The 19,439-nt window shown below is 49.9% G+C and overlaps 3 protein-coding genes across 5 annotated transcripts; 2 read left to right on the top strand and 1 right to left on the bottom strand.

Moving 5' to 3' along the window:
• The first annotated feature begins 11,406 nt into the window (after positions 1-11,406).
• Positions 11,407-15,913, top strand: H1-2 (H1.2 linker histone, cluster member). 3 transcript variants are annotated; one of them, XR_009449873.1, is made up of 3 exons: positions 11,407-12,102; positions 14,813-15,144; positions 15,288-15,416. XR_009449873.1 is itself a non-coding variant. In XM_059674458.1 (3 exons), the coding sequence occupies exons 1-3, from the start codon at positions 11,456-11,458 to the stop codon at positions 15,401-15,403; spliced, it is 843 nt and encodes a 280-aa protein (XP_059530441.1). In that variant the 5' UTR covers positions 11,407-11,455; the 3' UTR covers positions 15,404-15,913. The 3 variants fall into 3 exon arrangements, 2 of the variants coding, with proteins under 2 accessions (XP_059530441.1, XP_059530442.1); XM_059674458.1 differs by having other exon boundaries at positions 14,813-14,892; positions 15,288-15,913; XM_059674459.1 differs by lacking the exon at positions 14,813-15,144 and having other exon boundaries at positions 15,288-15,911.
• A 981-nt stretch (positions 15,914-16,894) lies between these two features.
• LOC132220844 (histone H2A type 1) lies at positions 16,895-18,177 on the bottom strand. The gene has a single exon (XM_059674497.1). It carries the CDS (start codon positions 18,147-18,149, stop codon positions 17,757-17,759), a length of 393 nt encoding a protein of 130 aa, XP_059530480.1. The 5' UTR covers positions 18,150-18,177; the 3' UTR covers positions 16,895-17,756.
• Positions 18,178-18,432: 255 nt separating this feature from the next.
• LOC132220859 (histone H2B type 1-B) lies at positions 18,433-18,948 on the top strand. Its single transcript, XM_059674514.1, has one exon. It carries the CDS (start codon positions 18,488-18,490, stop codon positions 18,866-18,868), a length of 381 nt encoding a protein of 126 aa, XP_059530497.1. The 5' UTR covers positions 18,433-18,487; the 3' UTR covers positions 18,869-18,948.
• The last annotated feature ends 491 nt before the right edge of the window (positions 18,949-19,439 follow it).

The raw sequence follows: 19,439 nt of genomic DNA, 5'->3' as shown, positions 1-19,439 counted from the left end.
TTTTAAATAATCTTCACCCGAGGAGACTGCAACTGAGTCACGTGCCCCTGACAGACTCGAACCCTGGACCCTTCAGTCCGCAGGTCGACGCCCTACCCACTGAACCACATAGGTCGGGCGGGAGTTGGACCTTTTAAAGGCCGGATTTTCTACTGTGGTTCCTGGACCGGGAACGTCATCCTCACTTGGAACCTGTCATTCAATGGCCAATTCCCGGCGGATCCCAAACTGCTGAACCGCAAAGGCAGCGGCGGGGCCTGCTCGTCTGTTTTAAGACACACACCCCCGCGCCACACACACCCCCCCCCCCTCTGACACCCAGTCAATGGGCGAAGGGCTCCTACCTGCTCTGGGGCGGGGCTGGGCTGGGCGATCACACAGCTCCCGCCCCTGCCCGCCGCTGTCCATCCGAGTGTCATGTCCACGGCCGCCGGGGGGTCTTAGCTTTGCAGCTGCAGCTCAGCCCCCATCTCAGCGCAGCTCCAGCGCCTCACAGAGCCCATCACTTTCCCTTTGCCCACGGCCCGCGCGTCGTGTGGCTCATCGTAGCAATTGACGTACAGACTCACTTGACTTACTGTTTATGGGAGAAAAGTTGAAAGCAGATCGGCAAAATGAGGAAAACAAAAAGCACTACAATGGTTTGTCAGAGATGAAACGCTCAGGACGTGTCAGTGCGGCTCCTGCGGGTTGTTCTTCACAGACAGAGCTCCAGCCTGGATGTGCATCGGTCACTGCCTGCTGTCCGCACTTTCCACTATGTAGGTGTGGAGTGAATGCAGCGGTGAGTGAGCGAGGGAATGAGTGATCAAGATTAGCCTGAAGCCCAGCGGGCGCGGCTCAGGGGTTGAGCATCGACCTAGGAACCAGGAGGTCACGGTTTGATTCCCTGTCAGGGCACAGGCCCTGATTGCCGGCTTGATCCCCAGTGAGGGGCGTGCAGGAGGCAGCCGACCCATGATTCTCTCTCATCATTGATGTTTCTCTCTCCCTCTCCCTTGCTCTTTGAAATAATATATATATATATATATATATATATATATATATATATATATATATATATATATTGGGGGGGGGGGATTAGACTGTGAAGCCAACTGCAACCCCCACCCCCTTGAGGCCCTCTGGCCCCCGTGTGGCCAGAGCCCCTGGAACTGTGAACAGTAGAGACTCCTATTGTGGCCGTAACAACAGGAGCAGCAGGCGAAGGGATCAAGACTCACCACTTCCTGGTCCCATTGACAAGTCTGCTTCTCAGGGCAAATGACCGCTGAGTCCAAAGGCCTGTTTGCTCCCTCCTGGCCCCTCCCTGCACTGTGGCCTCACTCCCGCCCGTTTCTTTTTAAATTATTTTATTTTTTACCTAAAACTCATTAAGCGCATTAGCGAGGAGTTAATAGGTGGGTGTATTTTAATTTAATGCGCTTTATAAATAGACCGAAATCTTCTCTTCGACTCTAGTTCATGTTTCAGTGTGTGTGTGTGTGTGTGTGTGTGTGTGTGTGTGTGTGTTTACATAAGTTGTCACCAGTCCTCAGGGCTGTCCTGGGGCAGATCTGGGCTCTCGTCTCCATGTCCTCGCTGGTGAGGTGGTAGCGGTTGGAATGGGATTATGGGATTGTGGTAAGGAAGGAGTGAGCCTAGGGCATGGACTGTCTGGGGCACAGGAAGTGTTCCGTTAACTGCTGAGTTTACACCAATAGTTTCAGGGTTGTGCCACATTGTGATAAAAACAATGTATACCCAATTTTAACACATGTCCCCTTTTTCCCCTTGGAGCCCTTCCAGCCCACCCCAGCCCTCACCCCAGGCCTTCACCACCTTATTGTCAGTGTCCATTTATGCCTAGAAGGTCATTGGTCGATTACCTCCCACCCGCTCACCCTCCTCTGCTTTCCCTCAAGACTCGCTCTATGTTCCCTGCGTCCACAGGAAGGTAGTAGTGTCTGATCACCTGGCGATACTTTATAGGAATGACCTTTTACGGCAAACTGTTAACACATGCAGACACTGGAAGGGAATGGCCACAGACCGGTGGGTTAGGAGTAAACGGTCTGCAGCCATGCCCTGTGGGGTAGCGGGCCCTTGGGTCTGGGGACACACCACCGTGCAAGCATCTGGCTCAGCAAGGGAAGTGTGAGGCCTGTGCGATGCCTCCTTCTGTTCATTGTGTATTTTGTTTTTTTAAATGTTTTCATTGATTTTAGAGAGGAGGGTAGAGAGAGAGAGAGAGAGAGAGAAACATCAATGATGAGAGAGAATCATCAATTGGCTGCCTTCTGCACACCCAGGACTGGGGATCAAGCCCACAACCCAGGAATCAAACTGTTACCTTTTGGTTTATAGGTCAACGCTCAACCACTGAACCCCATCAGCCAGGCTACTTCCGTTAATTGTTAGCCTTCAGCTCTTTCTGTCTTGGGGCCTTGAAGGGCAAAATGGCCTCAATATTTAATATCTCCAGGAGAAAACTGTCCATATGCTTTTTCATTGTGACGAGAAAAGCGACAGTCTATTCTCACATTCACCTTTTTGCAACTTGTGTTTTTTGTAAACTGCCGTGTTTTGTCTCATTTCTGATGAGCGTATGTGTGCTTTAAAGGCACATGAATTCCGATCGATCTGCAAGGCAAATTTATAGTACGAAGACACAAACTCTCCAAGTCTGAATCTTCTCATGTAAGAGGTGATTACAGCAGCTGTTTCGTAGCATGATATTTAGAATGCAGTTAAACGTTTTTAAAAGATTTGCTCCAGGAAGCCCTCAGCACAGTGCCTGGCATCTAATCACGGCTCCCCATGTTGATGACAATCATGTGCCCAATATAATACTAATGACGTCACAGCAACATTGCTAATCAGAAGCTGCTGTGCTGCTGGGGGTGGGTCAGTGTCCTCCTTCCGATGGCCTATGTTGAGATTATCTAACTATTAAAATAATAACACTACCCGGCCAGTGTGGGTCAGTGGTTGCCATCAACCAGGAGGTCACCGTTGGATTCCTGGTCAGGGCACATGCCCGGGTTGCAGGCTCAATCCCCAGTAGGCGGGAAGGGTGCAGAAGCCGATCCATGACTCCCATCATTGATCTCTCTCTCCCTCTTTCTTCCTCTCCCCCTTCCCTTCCTTCCTCTCTGAGATAAATAAAAAACATGTATATATATTAAAAAATAATGGTGCTGAAAAGATAGGCCATATGCAACCCCCGTCCGCCTCTGGGGCTGAGATGCTGAGTTTCCTCCTCACGTGGAGGACACTGAAGTGGCTTCTCCCGGAGGCAGTTTCCTCCCATTTCCTCCTTCGGCCTCATTTCTACACGATTCGGACAGACCCGGACTCCTCCCGGCTTCCCCCTTTATGCTAAGCCGTGGGCACCACGAGGGTAGCTATCTGCATGTCTCCTGTCAATCCCCGGTTGGGAGCCCATGAACCGGCCCACGTGAGCTTCTTGTCCGCCTGGCAGTGTATTGATCTTTATATTTTTCCCCTAACGGTCCTGCGAGCCGGCCTTGGCCTGACTGCTCTGGCCCGACGCCAGCATCACAGCTTTGTCCACTGTGAGTCACAATCGTGTCTTTCCGCCAAAAGGCTGTAAAACGCCAATGAGCTTTAAAATGTGCCCATGTGCAAAAAAAAAAAAAAAGCTAATGATCAGTAATCGTGCCATGAAAGATGTTAACTCTGTTTAGTCATCGGCTGATCTTGCTCTAACCTTAAAATTTTGTGATTATTGACCTCTGTTGCATTTATTCTAAAACAACCCAAAATGATCTCGCTGTTTCGCGTATCAACAGTACCCTGGTGTATTCACTGCTGTATGCATTTCTGTTCCTTGTTGCTGTTTTATGCCTTCATATTAGCAAAATAGGAAATTCTGTGAAAAACAAAACAAAAACCCCTTTGATCTTTAATACCCACCCCCCTTCTGTAGCAGGGAAACAAATGGCTTATATTGGAGAACTTTCCCGTTAAGAACTTAGCAGAAGCAGGTGTTCTTACATCATTTTGGTGTTTTTGTTAATGTTTCTAAGCAATGTCCTTTGGATCACTCCGTGCCCGTTCCCATGTCATCCTCCTGGTGCTCAGTGTCCTCATCATCATCACACATCAGTGATCAGAAACGAGATGCAGCTCCCTGATCCCTGCCCGCAAGACCGGAGTCGGCTCTCGCCGCGAGTTGAAGGGGGTTTTCCCTCACTCATGGATTGTGCAAGAATGGACTGCTGTTGGGTTTGACTGATTGTAGATGGGTTGTGGTGTGCTGTGTCGAAGGCTATTGAATGCAACTTACAATGCTTAATAAAAATCCTCATTCTTTTAGTTTAGATGTAAAAAAATCTCCTGCGTCATACAATGTCAACCCAAAGTTAATGATTGATGGCCTAGCCAGCACCCTGCACCCCAGCTGCACCAAGGGCTGCTTGAGATCGCGCGCCACCTAATGGCCACGAGAGCAAACAGCATCCTCCCCTGTGAAGGCCTTCAGAGGGGCGAGGGTGAGGCCAAAGCGAACCTGTGGAATTACCTTCCAGCAATTCAAGTAGATTTGGGAACTTTACTTTCTTTTTTTTCTTAATTTTTTTTGTTTATTCTGAGATTTGGGGACCTTAAAGGTTAGAATTCAGTTCTGAAAAAAATTAATTCTTACTTAACACTCTACAATGATTGGTTAGCAACTGCGAGGTTTTAATGTAATTAGTTAAACGATTTAGGCTTTGCATTCATGAGAGCCATGGTAGGGGTCTGTTCTGCTGGACTTTTCTGCAGCCTACACTTTAGTGCAGTCACCTTTGGGGGTGTGTGTGTGTGTGTGTGTGTGTGTGTGTGTGTGTGTGACAATCAGGGTGCGAGGCTGATCTCAGTCACATGGCAAAATTACAAACCCTTTAAGTCCTTTACCCTTATTAGCACCTAGTGTTGACTATAATAGATTTATTATTACTATCATTATTGTCACACTGATATACCTTTCCAGGAATCTCATAATTTTGTTCCCTGTTAAGCAAGAGCCAGTTCCAGTGCTGCCATCTTTGCACAAATACGTTTTTCTTGTGTCAGCATCCTTCACACTGCGGTGAGTTTACTTTTAAAAAGAAGAGGAGTCACTCAGTATTTTAAAAGTGATTTTGGCCCAGCCAGCTCGGTTCAGTGGTGGAGTATCGACCTATGAACCAGGATGTCACTGTTTATTTTCCCGGACGAGGCACATGCCTGGGTTGAGGGCTCGATCCTCCATGTGGGGGGTGCAGGATGTTTCTACCTCTCTCTCCCTCTTCCTTCCTTTCTGAAATCAATAAAAATATATTTTTTTTTGGATAGGGCGTCGGCCTGCAGACTGAAGGGTCCCGGGTACGATTCCGGTCAAGGGTGCTTACCTGGGTTGCAGGCTCCCTGCCCTGGTCAGGGTATGTGGGAGGCAACCAAACAATGAGTCTCTCTCACATCGGTATTTCTCTCTGTCTCTCCCTCTCCCGTCCACTCTCTCTAAAAACCAATGGGAAAAATATCCACAGGCGAGGATAAATAAATAAATACAGCAAAAGTAGATATTTAAAAAATAAAAATAAAAAGTACATTTTAAAAGTTCTTTTGTAAAAGGACATCTACGTCTAGACCCCGTGTCTAACTGACTCCTCCTTTCCGTGTCTGTTGTGACCTTTGTCACGGACACTATTACCTTTTTCTGGGTCCCGACCCCCCACACCCCACCATAGGGTAGAGCTTGTCCTGCTTACTCTCCTGTTCCATGAATTTATCTGCCAGCATTTTCCTACACGGCTTAGCCCAGGACCGTTCGTTTGTTCCTCCCATGTTCTTGCTGGCCGATGGGTTTGCTGCAGTCTCGGGGCTTCTAGTGGCTTCAGGATGATCGTCTGTCGAGCGGGGATAATTATTCTGTCCGCCAAAAGAGATTTAAAAACCCACCTGTGAAGGGTTTGACTAGAAATTAATCAATACACCAAGGCTAAGGGATTGGGACATCGCGTCTAAAAGGAGCGTGGGTTGGTTCGGAGCGCCATCTAGAGGCCACTAGGGCGAACAGCAGGATGTATTGTAAACATCTCCCACTCGTGTCGGGTCCACCAGCATGTATTTGCAGGGACGAAAACGCCTTCCACTAAGGCGCGCTCACACCGTGGCGAGGAGTTAACAGGTGGGACGTATGTTAATTCAATGCACCTTATAAATAGACAAAGACCTCTTCTTCGGCTCTAGTTCATATTCTAGTGTGTGTGTGTGTGTGTGTGTGTGTGTGTGTGTGTGTGTTTACATAAGTTGTCCTCAGTCCTCGGGGCTGTCCTAGGGCAGATCTGAGCTCTCCGTCTCCGCGTCCTCGCAGGCGAGGTGGTAGTGGTTGGAATGGGATTATGGGATCGTGGTAAGGAAGGAGTGAGACTCGGGCATGGACAGTCTGGGGCACAGGAAGTGTTCCGTTAACTGCTGTGTTTATCAGTCTTATTGACACTCTTACACCAACAGTGTCCGGATTGTGATCAATCAAATGCATATATAATTTTTAAAAACAATTTTAATATGTCTATGGTAAAATATAATTTGTACTTACAGTATGCCAGGTTGTGTTCTAAGAACTGTATAGATATTAATTCATTTTCAAAATCACCTCTAAAACAGGTACTATTGTCGACCCTGTATAGATGAGAAAGCTGAGGCATAGAGTAGATTAGTAACTTGTTCAACGTTATATAGTTTTGTATTTTCCAGTGTTGTTTTTTGTTGTTGTTGTTCATCCTCACCTAAGGGCATTTTCCCATTGATTTTTAGAGAGAGTGGAAGGGAGTGGGGAGAGAGAGGGAACGAGGAACATCGATGTGAGAGAGACACATGGATTAGTTGCCTCCTGCAACTGAGGTACATGCCCTTGTCTGGCCTCAAACCCAGAACCCTTCTATCCGAGGGCCGATGCTCTATCCATTGAGCCAAACCACCTAAGGGCTGTATCTTCCAGTTTTGAAACGTTTCCAAAGATTCTGGCTCTGGAGCCCTTATGACAGTGTCAAACTATAATTTTCAAAAAATTCAAGCATGATTCTTATACAGATTCGCGAGTTCATATGTGGTCAGAGGTGGTGTGTGTCACCAGGGAGGCAGTGAGCAGGAAGACAATGTTAAATCCTGACAGGACACAGGGGAATGGAATGTGTGTTCAGTCACGGGGAGAAGGAATGCTGGGAACCTGAAAAATCAGACAGAACTGGTTCAAGTCCTGTTAGGCAACACAGTGGGACCTTTCAGGGTCACCTTTTCTACTGGAAAGAACGCATTTGCGTCTGTACTGGACGAAACCTTTATTCACCTGTCTGTCTTCTACAAATGCCTCTAATTTTCACATCCTCTGGGCTTACTGAAAAGTAAATATGAAGAGAAATTTCCCTCAGCTAAAGCGGTGCCAGCTGTTCACCTCCAAGGGCCACCGAGCTCTCGTAACATGTCTAATCCGAGTCGAAATGGTCACGACTGAGAAATAGTGAAGCATAGTCACCTCCATCTGGTATAAAAACTGCTGTTTGAGATTCTCTGCTATTGTGAGATAGCCCCTTGTTCTGTGAACTCTGTCATTTTTAGTCAGTCTCTTATTCTGTAGAATAACTGTTTCAGTTTGAATAATAGAAAAAGATAAAAACGTAACTGTCTGACCTTGCGAGCTAGCCATCTAACGTAATGGACTAATAATGTTAATACTTCCCATGTTCTTATGCCAAAGGTTTGCTCTTAATGTGTCCAAGATTACAAACTGTCTGTAACACTAACTCACACAGAGCCCTTTGTAAAACCTGCAAAGAAGCTCAAAAGGTATAAGTACAGTGGGGCCTTGACTTACGAGTTTAGTTCGTTCCAAGACCGAGCTCGTTAAGGAGCTCGTTAACTCAAATTACTCTGTCAACTCAATGCAAAAAATCTGCCGGGAGACAGCTGGTATCTCAAAAAACCCGTTAGTCGGGACACTCGTAACTCAAGGCCCCACTGTACAGGAAACTTCTGTGTGAGCTCGCTCAGAGATTTGGAAGAAACATCACCCTCTGGGCCATGTGCAACAAATGACCCCTAATTAATTGGCTCATTAAGGCGTCTTGTATCTCATTCGCTGATTTACGATACAAGCATAGACACAAGACTTTGAAGAGTTATTATTGGGAAAAAAGGACCATAAACTCTGATTTTTTTTTAAAGATATTGGTTGCATGTTGAGCCGGTAATAGTTGGGATGTATATATTAAGTTAAAGATGTATCATTACAATTGTTTTCACCTGTTTCTTCTCACTTTTTTCTGTGGGATACTAGAAAACTTAAAATGATCTATTTATGAGCATTGCCCGGCATCGGATGACCCAAATGTGAACTTAGACACTTTCCCAATACAGTTTGAAAGGACAGAAGAAATACCTTTGCCGCGTGTTTACGTCTTGGGTAACGTTTCCCACACAAGTCTCAGGTATCTGGAGGTTCCTTGCTTCTCTGCCTTCTGCCCCCCACCATGCGGCCAGGAGGGTGGGAGCAGGACTCTGCGTGGCTTCTCTCCTGGTAATTCCATCTGGAGTCTGGACTTGCACGCACAGAGGAGCTTCAAGCTGAGGGGTCATCTTAGAGGACAGAATCCCAGGAATCACATTTCCATGTGGCTGATTTACACCAGGATACTGATTTATAGGGAAGGGGGTCCAGTGACTGGCGAATCCAGACTCCAGACAGGGGTTTTCTTTTTTCTTTTTAATGTATATTATTTATTTCAGAGAGGAATGGAGAAGGAGAGAGCGAGAGTGAGAGAGAAACATCCATGAGGAGAGAGAATCATGGATCGGCTGCCTCCCGCACACCCCACGCTGGGGATCAAGCCGGCAGCCCGGGCCTGTGCCCTGACCGGGAATCTCCTGGCTCATAGGTTGAGGCTCAACCACTGAGCCACGCTGCCCGGGCCACAGGGCTCTTTCTTGGTGGCTGGGCACCCTCAGCCTTGTTTCCGGTGGGACGGGGTTCTTTGCCCGTAGAATCCGAGCAGAGGGGCGTGTTCTTCTTTTACCTTCTAAGCAAAATATAGGAAGATGAGGAAGGTGCTTTAGTTGTTTGTAGAGTTTCAAGCATCTGTTATGATTCTTAGACCCAAAGTCACACGGACGGCTGGCAGGCAGGTCAAAAGTGTTTTTGCTACGGCTGCTAACTCGTCCGTTACTAATCGCATTAGGCCGTTCATTCCCAGGACGTGAGCAGGAGTAGACACAGTCTTCAAATGTTGAACGAATGGTATTCAATGAAACCTCGGGGTCACCCTTAGTCTAAACCAAGATGCCTCGTTTCTCCTTCAGCCCTGCACGTACCTGCTTAAGCCCCTTTGTCACCGCACACAATGGGCTCACCGCTTGGCGCATCTGCGCCAAAAGGCACACAGCTCTTGTTGGGAGAAAACGTTTTCGGTTCTGACTGTGACAGGGGAGGTATCGGAACTCTTCAGAGCTCTGTCTCACAGAAGGAAGGTTTAGCAATGGCTTCTCCACACCATTTGGTTCAGCACCTGCTGATCTCTTCTTTGCAGTTGGCAAAACTTCACCGCATTTGGCTAGCTACACTGGACTTTTAAAAAATATATATTTTATTGATTTTTTTACAGAGAGGAAGGGAGAGGGATAGAGTTAGAAACATCAGTCAGCTGCCTCTTGCACACCCCCCACTGGGGATGTGCCCGCAGCCAAGGTACATGCCCTTGACCAGAATCGAACCTGGGACCCTTCAGTCCACAGGCCGAAGCTCTATCCACTGAGCCAAACCGGTTAGGGCTACACTGGACTGTTCTGCTGTGGGCTCAGCGTGGTCAAGTTCATCAGGTTGCCCCTGTGTCTGCAAAGGCCCGTGCTACCTTCTCCCATGGAGAGAAAAGGGCACCTGGTAAGAACCGCTGGACCTGGAGACACTCACACCTTTGATGACCACAGTCTCCGTCTGGCACCTCGAATACACATTGGCGGGTAGACATATGTCTGAATAGGAATTTCTGGGGAGTTGTCATACTTCCTTTGTCCCTAAACACAAAATACATTCCCATTAAGTATATGAGCAGAACGTCTACCCAGCCTTTTCTTTCACGACTACATCGCAATGGCTTTGAACCCAAGGGCACCCATAGGAAGTAACAAACCTTACAGTGGTAAAGCAAATCTTGCTCAGGCCAACTATAGGAGGGATGGGAAGAGGTGAATTCATAAAATAAAAATAAAAAGGCATCATAATCTACATGTTCCAGGGCTTTCCCTCTTTTTCTTTTCTAAATGTTGCCATTCTTTTTTTTTTAATGTTTCAAATCTATAGTTCACCTTATAAGTCAAAGTGTCTCTTATTAAAAGACAGTCACTTTATCTCCACCTACAGGTGTGAGCTCCCACTAAGAGGGCGTTCTATACCCTGACGTGTTAGGTACTGTAACTGGAAGAAACCCAAAGGTTTCATGGGCAAAATTCGGCTCTCTACTGCTGCATATCAAAACAACTTCATCAATAACTAAGGGCTTGTTTGGAAACAGACCCTCGCAATGCCCCTTCCCCCCCGCGGAGTCTTCTGGGGGGCGCTGGGCAGGCTGAGTGGGTCTTCCTGCCTCGGTTATTGTCCCTCTTCTGAGGGCCCGACCCCTGCCGTGTCCAACGCAGAGGGGAACCCGAGAGCTTTTTAAAAACAACCCAATGTCTCCACTTTGGAAAGTGAAAAGGGTGCCCCGCCCCCATTGACGGAAAGAGGGATTTGCTAAAGGGTTTTTTCAATGTCTTCACATCAAAGATGTGAGTCTCCCACCCGCCACCACCCAGGGCCCCTCGGGAACTTAGGGACCCCCTCGGATCGCTCCCTAACTGCTCTGGGCTGGTCCAGAACCGGGTCCCAGTCCCTAGTCCCTGTGCGTCTGCACACAGAATTCACCCAGGACCTGTGTTATTTCCCTTGCGAAGAAACCGAATTACCGTGGAATTTTAAGTGACAACGACCTCGTGTTGGTCCCCATAGGAAGGTGAACATGTGCCCTACCCACCCTGAGAAAAAGAACTTTCCAGGGCCAAGGAGCGAACAGGTAATTTAGAAGAAAAACAGAAAGTGGTCTCCGATGGTCCTGGACTTGCCGGGGAGTTGGGGGAGTTGGGGGCCCCTGGACGCGGCGTCTTTGCAGTTACAGGAAAAATAAATGCCGGGCAGGAAGCCTGAGGCTTCTGGGATTCTTTTCCGACCGGCCCCGGGGCGTTGGGTGCGGGGGATTTTAATATTTTCCCCCTTTTGTGAAGTGTAACAAACACAACTTGGGCGCGCGGCGGCGGCGCGGAGCCTGCCAGCCGAGGGCGGCGGGAGCACCAATCAGCGCGCGCCTGCGCTCTATATATTCGGCGGCGGCCGGCGCTGCGCCATCGGCGCTTCGCCACTTTCGCCAACTCTTCCTAGACCTTCGCCATCGCCATCGCCACCGCCATGTCGGAGACCGCTCCCGCCGCGCCCGCCGCCGCGCCCCCCGCGGAGAAGACCCCCGTGAAGAAGAAGGCGGCCAAGAAGCCCTCCGGGGTGCGCCGCAAGGCGTCCGGGCCGCCCGTGTCCGAGCTCATCACCAAGGCGGTCGCCGCCTCCAAGGAGCGCAGCGGCGTGTCGCTGGCCGCGCTCAAGAAGGCGCTGGCGGCCGCGGGCTACGACGTGGACAAGAACAACAGCCGCATCAAGCTGGGCCTCAAGAGCCTGGTGAGCAAGGGCACCCTGCTGCAGACCAAGGGCACCGGCGCCTCGGGCTCCTTCAAGATCAGCAAGAAGGCGGCCTCCGGGGAGGCCAAGCCCAAGGCCAAGAAGGCGGGCGCGGCCAAGCCCAGGAAGCCCGCGGGCGCGGCCAAGAAGCCCAAGAAGGCCGCGGGCTCCGCCACCCCCAAGAAGAGCGCCAAGAAGACCCCGAAGAAGCCCAAGAAGGCGGCGGCGGCGGCGGCGGCTGCGGGAGCCAAGAAAGCGGCCAAGAGCCCCAAGAAGGCCAAGGCCGCCAAGCCCAAGAAGTCGGCCAAGAGCCCGGGCAAGGCTGTGAAGTCCAAGGCCGCCAAGCCCAAGGTTGCCAAGGCCAAGAAGGCTGCCCCCAAGAAGAAGTAGGTTCACAGCCGCTTCTACAACCCAAACGGCTCTTTTCAGAGCCACCACTGATCTCGAAAGAGAGCCGAGCACTCCTCGCCCGCCGTTTACCCGGTTCTCCCCTCCCCGCCCGCCCCTTTAGCCTTTTATTCTAACGCAGCGTCGCTGGAGCAGCAACGGAGGGGCCTGCAGACACCGGGAGGAGGGGTTAGTGTGGGCCTCGGAAGGGCGGTCGCTGGAGGTGACAGGCAGACCATTCGCATTGGGAACGGGCTGCTGTGGGGGGACAGTTCCTGGCCCGATGAGCGGAACCGCCCTGGGCAGCCCTGGCTCCACGGGCCTGTGGACAGGAACGCAATACCAGCCGGTTCCCGAGCCGCGGGGATGGCACCATTCGGCCCGGGAAGCTTTCAAAAGTCCCGCCCGCTCGCGGGTTGGCGCGCGCCCGCCGCCCGTCGCTCTCGTCCTGGATGCCATTGGACAGTGGAAGCTGCTGTCGCACGTTTGCTTTTTTTGTTTGTTTTTTTGTTCTGGCGTTTTTGTGGTTGGGTTGGGTTTGCCCTTCTCGCTGGGTGTGGCAATGCTTCTGGCATGTTTTGGAAAGTCAGGCTGCTGTGTCCTGGAGCGTTTTTTGGCCTCCAGCCCTGGGAGGAGGAGGCCCGGGCGCCTTCTCGCTCATTCTTTTCATTCCCGGTTTTCTGGCGACAAGAAAGCGCCCTTGAGGAATGGCTGCCGCCCAGGTCTCGGCAGCTGCGGGGTTTTTCTGTCCCTCGGACCCTGTAACCTTGAACTTGGGTGTGACCGGTCGGAGCGCATCAAAAACAACCTTTGTTCACCATGTTGTCCTGACGGGCGGCTCCCCATCCTCCGTTTGACAAACATGTAAACCCCGAAGATGCTTTAAACGCCGAGAGAGAGAGAGAGAGAGAGAGAGAGAGAGAGAGAGAGAGAGAGAGAGAGAGAGAGACTTTCCATGCAGGAGGGAAAAGCGTCGGTGAGCCTTGGATCTGAGTCTGTGAGGGGTGATGTCAGTAAGGGCGTTAGTTTTCATCGACAGTGTCCTCCGTGGGTTGTGTTACACTCGGGGCGTTTCTGCTGGATGCAGCCCAGCGGGCAGTTTCAATTCTGCACAGATCTTTCTCCAGACAACTTCCAGGGAGAGGGGCCTCGGGGCCTGTGGCGCAGTTCTATCTGGATCTGTTGCCCCAGCTCCTGGGAGGTAATTCCCGCATTGGGGGGGGGGGGGGGTACTCGAATTCATGCGCCCCGCCCCGCCCTCTCTCCTGGGCAGAGAGAGCTTAATCTCCGTCGTCTGTGTAATCACTTTGAACAGAAAGACTCACGACTACAACACACACGAAGAAAGACGGTTGTCTCATGTTTTTCCCCATTTTTCTGTTGTTAATTTTACACTTAAAATAATTGTGAGCCCTCTGCATGTTCGTGTACAAGTATGGATACGCATATATGGATTTTTGATATGTGAATGCATGGATGTTTTTATAGGACTTACATTATGGATATATGAATGCACATGGATATTTTCCTCAAGACCATTTACTAACTGCCTCTCCTGCCCTCCCCAGTCCACCCCCACTTGAGATAGGACCTTATCACAGGTAAATTCCATGCAGAGGTGAACCAATTCTTGGTTTTCTATTTTGTCCCTTTGATCTTTCCAGCCATTCCTAAGGCCAGATCACACTGGTTTCAGTACTGTTCACAGCTCTGCAATGCTGAGAATATATGAACCGTAGTAGATATGCAAATAATTGGATGTCAAATAAACATATTATAATATGACCTGAATAGCTGATAGAGCTGATTTCCTCTCATTATCCTTTCCAGAATTCTCTGGTAATTCTGTTTTTTGTTTATTTATTTTGTTTTTACTTTGGGAAGCTCCCCCTTCCCACCCATGCAGAAACCTTCAACACCCTATTGATAGTCTTCTTGGGATTTTGTTTTTATTTGGGGGGGAATTTTGTTTTTACAAATTAAACTGAGATGTTTCATATTCAAGAACTGTTTATGTTTTCCCATTCAAATTTTGTACTTTTCTCCAAATACCTATTCCTATTTTTATTACCTCTATTCGCAGTTATTTTGTTTTCTCTGTTCCTGCTGGCAATGGCAATCTAATATTCTAGATTTCTTGAGGGCCAGTATTCCATCAACTGTACATAGAAGATACCCAGTGACTGAAGGAATCTGTGCCCGAGCCAAGTTATCTCCACGGCAGTGCTAGCTGTTCATAGCCACATAAATAAGGAGCAAAGACACAGGTGAAATCATTCTAAAAAGATAGTTTATTTAACCCAATATGTCCAGAACATCACCAGATCATCCTGTGAGGTTACTTACCATGGAACCCCCTTTTCATGCACTGGTGACTTATTTTTCCACTATAAATTGTTCAGTATCTAGTTTTGTCTTTGTAATCTAGTGAAGGTTTTAAAGAGTCACCAAGTTGCATACACTTCAGGCCTCAGAAAATTTTTATCTATTCCCTATTATCTTGTTTTAAATTTGGAAAGTTTAAAAAAGGAACACATCAATGCTTCTGTATTTATTAAAAGGGGGGCTGGGTGAAGGAGAGACAAGTTCTACGGTGGCTACCTTTTTGTGGATGAAACAGGAGTGCTGTAATGCGTTCCTAGCGGGGCAGGTCTCGCCCCAGGCACAGAACATTTTAGTAAAAGGCTTATCTTTTCCTTTGAAACCCAGCCAAGAGCTCGCCTACCTGGTGGTGCTGGCAGTAGCCAGTTATGCGGACACCAAGGTGCAGAGAAAGAACCAGGCACTCCGTAGGTGTTAAATAATTTAAATCATATAAAACCCCAACTCCCCAACAGTGTACCGACACGGGTTTTACAGAACGAAAGTCCTCATGAGTAAGGGGTTTGGGGCCATGGGTCCTGATGGGTGGTCAGGTTTCATGAGGATGTGGCCAGGGAGAGCTATGCAGCTCCAGGGCTCAGGAACTGAATTTAGGCCTCCACCTTATCTTTGCTGTAGGCATGGAGACAGACAGGAGCTGGGCAAGGACAATGGGCCAGGTACAGAAGGTCAACAGGGTGGAAGCCCCAGGTGCCTAGCAACCAGCAATCAGTGGTAGGGTGGGCCCTCCCCCCAGGGAGACTTCCCCTCCCCCCTTTCACTTTTCTCCCTGAAGATAACATCTGGGCCTGTTGTATTTCAGCTCCAGGCCCAGATAAGCAGCAAAACCAGCCATGGCTGACCTTAGGACCAGCTGCGATGAATAATGCCCCCCTGCTCTGGTGCCTGCCAATCCATCAGTGCAGACCACAACCCTGAATGGACGCTCCTGAATATTCTATCAAGATGTGTCCCTGGGACCTCCCCTAAAATCCCAGCCTTTAAAGCCCTTAGGATGGAGGACCCAGTGCTCGCTCTCTCCAGAGCACACCCTTCCCCTGATGGCAGGAGTAATGGTGTTCAGGAGCCTCTAAAGTACACTCAAACCCTGTTGTCTGACTGAATTCAACTGAACAGGACACAAGGAGATAGTCAACACTGCTTCTGACAATTAAAACAAGGTTCAATTATTTGAGAATTCCATGAAAAATTGAGATCCAATAAAAAGCTACCATTAGCTTCTGTCTATGCGGTGGAACTTTACTATGTAAATGTCATAAGGAATCCAGAGAAAGACAACTACCCTATGCTCTCACATGCGGAACCTAAGGAACAAAACTGACAGGATAAGAAGAGGCATGAACACAGGGAACAGTCTGACAGCTGTGGGAGGGGAGGCCTGGGGGTGGTGGTGGGAGAAGCAAGGTGAAGGGATTAGGGAAAGTACTTAAATGCCCAAGCCATGGAAAGAGAAAACAGTATAATGATGCGGAGGGGTGGGAGATCTGTCAGGAAGTCGGTAGAGGTAATACAGGTACTCAGTACTTATAATTGATCCAGTGCAACCTGAAGGGATTTCACCTTAGTATAGAACCAGTAATTTCTAGTATGGGTCCCAGCACTTCGGATGTGTAGTTACAGCTTTTTACGTGAAATTGTGGGTGGCTCTGAAAAGAGCCTTTGGGTTTTGGTGCAAGTGGATAGGATGGAGCTCACGCCCGCTCCCCGCGGATGCGGCGCGCGAGCTGGATGTCCTTGGGCATGATGGTGACGCGCTTGGCGTGGATGGCGCACAGGTTGGTGTCCTCGAACAGCCCCACCAGGTAGGCCTCGCACGCCTCCTGCAGCGCCATGACGGCCGAGCTCTGGAAGCGCAGGTCGGTCTTGAAGTCCTGCGCGATCTCGCGCACCAGGCGCTGGAAGGGCAGCTTGCGGATCAGCAGCTCCGTGGACTTCTGGTAGCGGCGGATCTCGCGCAGGGCCACGGTGCCGGGCCGGTAGCGGTGCGGCTTCTTCACGCCGCCCGTGGCCGGCGCGCTCTTGCGGGCGGCCTTGGTGGCCAGCTGCTTGCGGGGCGCCTTCCCGCCCGTCGACTTGCGCGCCGTCTGCTTGGTACGAGCCATAGCAAAGCACCCAACGTAGCAAACTGCTAGAGGAATAACAGCGCGGGCTCTCAACCAGTATATATAAGGCGAGGCCCGCTCTCATTGGATACGGCATCTGTCCATCAAGACACGCAGGGAAGTTATTGGAAGCCTCATCCACTTCCGGACCGCAGGCCTCCCGCGCGTTTGGACCGGAAATTAACTTCTTTCTCCCTCCCACCCTTTCATCTGCGGCTGTTTCCTACTCTTTCTCGCTTCTACCGTCTTGACCTCTTTTCTCTACAATGTTCTTTGGCTTTTCCCCGCAGAACTTAATGTAAATAATTACCATTATATGTCTTGTTTCCTGAATAAAAATTTTAAATTTTGGCCCCGGAAACGGGCTATCGTCTGATCTTTTTGAAAAAGCGCGCGCTACACCGGATTGGCCAAGTGATTTTTGAATCTCATTCAAATTTAGGAAAGCCAATTTCCCGTCCGTTTCTTCATTTCTCTACTTACGTGTAGAGGTTTTAAAATGTTTCTTAGGCTTTTTCTAAATGCCTACTTAACTCGATTTCACATTTGGTGTTACAGCTACAGTAACATTTACTTTTCACTAACATTCTCATACGTTTCACAATTTCAACTGAGAGTTGTGGAAAGTGTGGTTAAAGAAACCCTCAAGCGTGTACTTAGTACAAAAAGATGACTGAGCCTTCTTAGAGCCATGCTGTGCCCCGTGGTGAGCAGCTCCGCCTAAGGAACCTGACTCGGAGGCCAGCAGTGTTGCTGTTACTTACAATCCACTAGGGCCCCGGTAGATGGGAAAATTGGTGATGATGTGTCTGTCCTATTGAGATGCAAAACAACTCAAGAGTTATTGCCCGATAGGTCACTAACTATATTTGCAGTTAAATAGTCACCTTTCACCAAGCCTCGTTGCCCTCCCGTTTTCTCCCGGTTTAACCCCCAGGGCATGCAGCACTCATCAGCTTAATTACCTGTGATTGTCAAGTGTCCGGGTACCCATTTTCCTTGGCTGATGCTAAATTGTTTTTATTGGAGTTAATGTTCACACACTGCCACCTACTGGTAGACTGTAGAATTAGTCGCTGTTAAAAACGGACATTTCCCGGCAAGCTCTTTAGTGAAAGCGTGGGTGGCTCTGAAAAGAGCCTTTGGTTTTGGATGTTGCGATTTGTTCCTTATTTGCCCTTGGCCTTGTGGTGGCTCTCGGTCTTCTTGGGCAGCAGCACGGCCTGGATGTTGGGCAGCACGCCGCCCTGCGCGATGGTCACCTTGCCCAGCAGCTTGTTGAGCTCCTCGTCGTTGCGGATGGCCAGCTGCAGGTGGCGCGGGATGATGCGCGTCTTCTTGTTGTCGCGCGCCGCGTTGCCCGCCAGCTCCAGGATCTCGGCCGTCAGGTACTCCAGCACCGCCGCCAGGTACACGGGCGCGCCCGCGCCGACGCGCTCGGCGTAGTTGCCCTTGCGGAGCAGCCGGTGCACGCGGCCCACGGGGAACTGCAGCCCGGCCCGCGAGGAGCGCGTCTTGGCCTTGGCGCGCGCCTTGCCGCCTTGCTTGCCGCGTCCAGACATATTAGCAAACTTCTAACGTGCAGGGAAAACCGCTGCAAAAAAGCGATGTGAGAATGTGAAGTTGAAGAAACCCTTTTATAGCTACAGCTTGGATAGAGCGATAAGACATATGATTGGTTAAAATATGTTCTGACCAATAGAAAAGAGAACTGTGTATTTCTTATTTGCATAGACCACGCCCCTCGGTGACATGTAGGGTCTAACCAATCAGAAGTGAGGATTCTTAATTCCTCATTTAAATCGAGAAACATATATATACTGAATGAGCTCTCAGGCCTTCATCCTTCGTCTCCGTTGTAGAAACTGCGACCAGGAATTCTACAGCCTTTGCAGACGCCATGCCGGAACCTTCCAAATCGGCGCCCGCCCCAAAGAAGGGCTCCAAGAAAGCCATCACCAAGGCTCAGAAGAAAGATGGCAAGAAGCGCAAGCGCAGCCGCAAGGAGAGCTATTCCATCTACGTGTACAAGGTGCTCAAGCAGGTGCACCCCGACACCGGCATCTCGTCCAAGGCCATGGGCATCATGAACTCGTTCGTCAACGACATCTTCGAGCGCATCGCGGGCGAGGCGTCGCGCCTGGCGCATTACAACAAGCGCTCGACCATCACGTCGCGCGAGATCCAGACGGCCGTGCGCCTGCTGCTGCCCGGCGAGCTGGCCAAACACGCCGTGTCCGAGGGCACCAAGGCCGTCACCAAGTACACCAGCTCCAAGTGAGGTGCTTCGGCCCCTGTCAAACCCAAAGGCTCTTTTCAGAGCCACCCACGTTCTCCAAGGAAAGCTGTAACTGCCGTTTGTGAGCCAGGTCACTGTTTCATGCGGTCGGTTCAGTTTGAGTCCTTAGTTGTGGAAAAGTCAGCCCAGGTTCCATCTCCACGGTCACTTGGTTTTAAGTGAACGTGGTGCTGTGCCCCATGGCTGTCTAGTTCATGTTTTGTGTCACCTTCAAGGTGCCCTAGGTGTTCATTGAAATGTACCTACAAAGGATCACTTTACTTACCTCTGCGGGTTTCCGATGGGTTTGGAATTCCCCCGCTGGGTAGGAAAGCCGGTCAAGGACTTTAGAGAGCAGGGCCCCCAGAGGAGTTCTGATCTGGGCTGATTGGGTGGGAGGAGGGTGGGTCTGGGCAGCGCTCCTTCCGGGAGTCTGCACTCGCCTTGTCTTGGGAGCTTTGGGGAAACATGGGCGACTGCGCGCGACTCCTGGGGCACTGGTTTCTGTGGGGTCCGCCTCGAGCCCTTTGCACACAGGTGACCTGAGATGGCTCTGATTTCTCATTAGAAATGT

This window comes from Myotis daubentonii, chromosome 18 (genome assembly GCF_963259705.1).
Source record: "Myotis daubentonii chromosome 18, mMyoDau2.1, whole genome shotgun sequence".
Taxonomy (NCBI): domain Eukaryota; kingdom Metazoa; phylum Chordata; class Mammalia; order Chiroptera; family Vespertilionidae; genus Myotis; species Myotis daubentonii.
Note: the sequence above shows the minus strand (reverse complement) of the source record. Positions and strands in the feature narration are given on the sequence as shown.

Excerpts from the sequence above, each read along its gene's own strand:
- H1-2 (XM_059674458.1), top strand. The coding sequence starts at position 11,456 with ATGTCGGAGACCGCTCCCGCCGCGCCCGCCGCCGCGCCCCCCGCGGAG. Across the intron at positions 12,103-14,812 it reads AAGGCTGCCCCCAAGAAGAA|CCAAGAGCTCGCCTACCTGG; the intron begins GTAGGTTCACAG and ends TTTGAAACCCAG. Across the intron at positions 14,893-15,287 it reads GAGAAAGAACCAGGCACTCC|CTCCAGGCCCAGATAAGCAG; the intron begins GTAGGTGTTAAA and ends GTTGTATTTCAG.
- LOC132220844 (XM_059674497.1), bottom strand. The coding sequence starts at position 18,149 with ATGTCTGGACGCGGCAAGCAAGGCGGCAAGGCGCGCGCCAAGGCCAAG.
- LOC132220859 (XM_059674514.1), top strand. The coding sequence starts at position 18,488 with ATGCCGGAACCTTCCAAATCGGCGCCCGCCCCAAAGAAGGGCTCCAAG.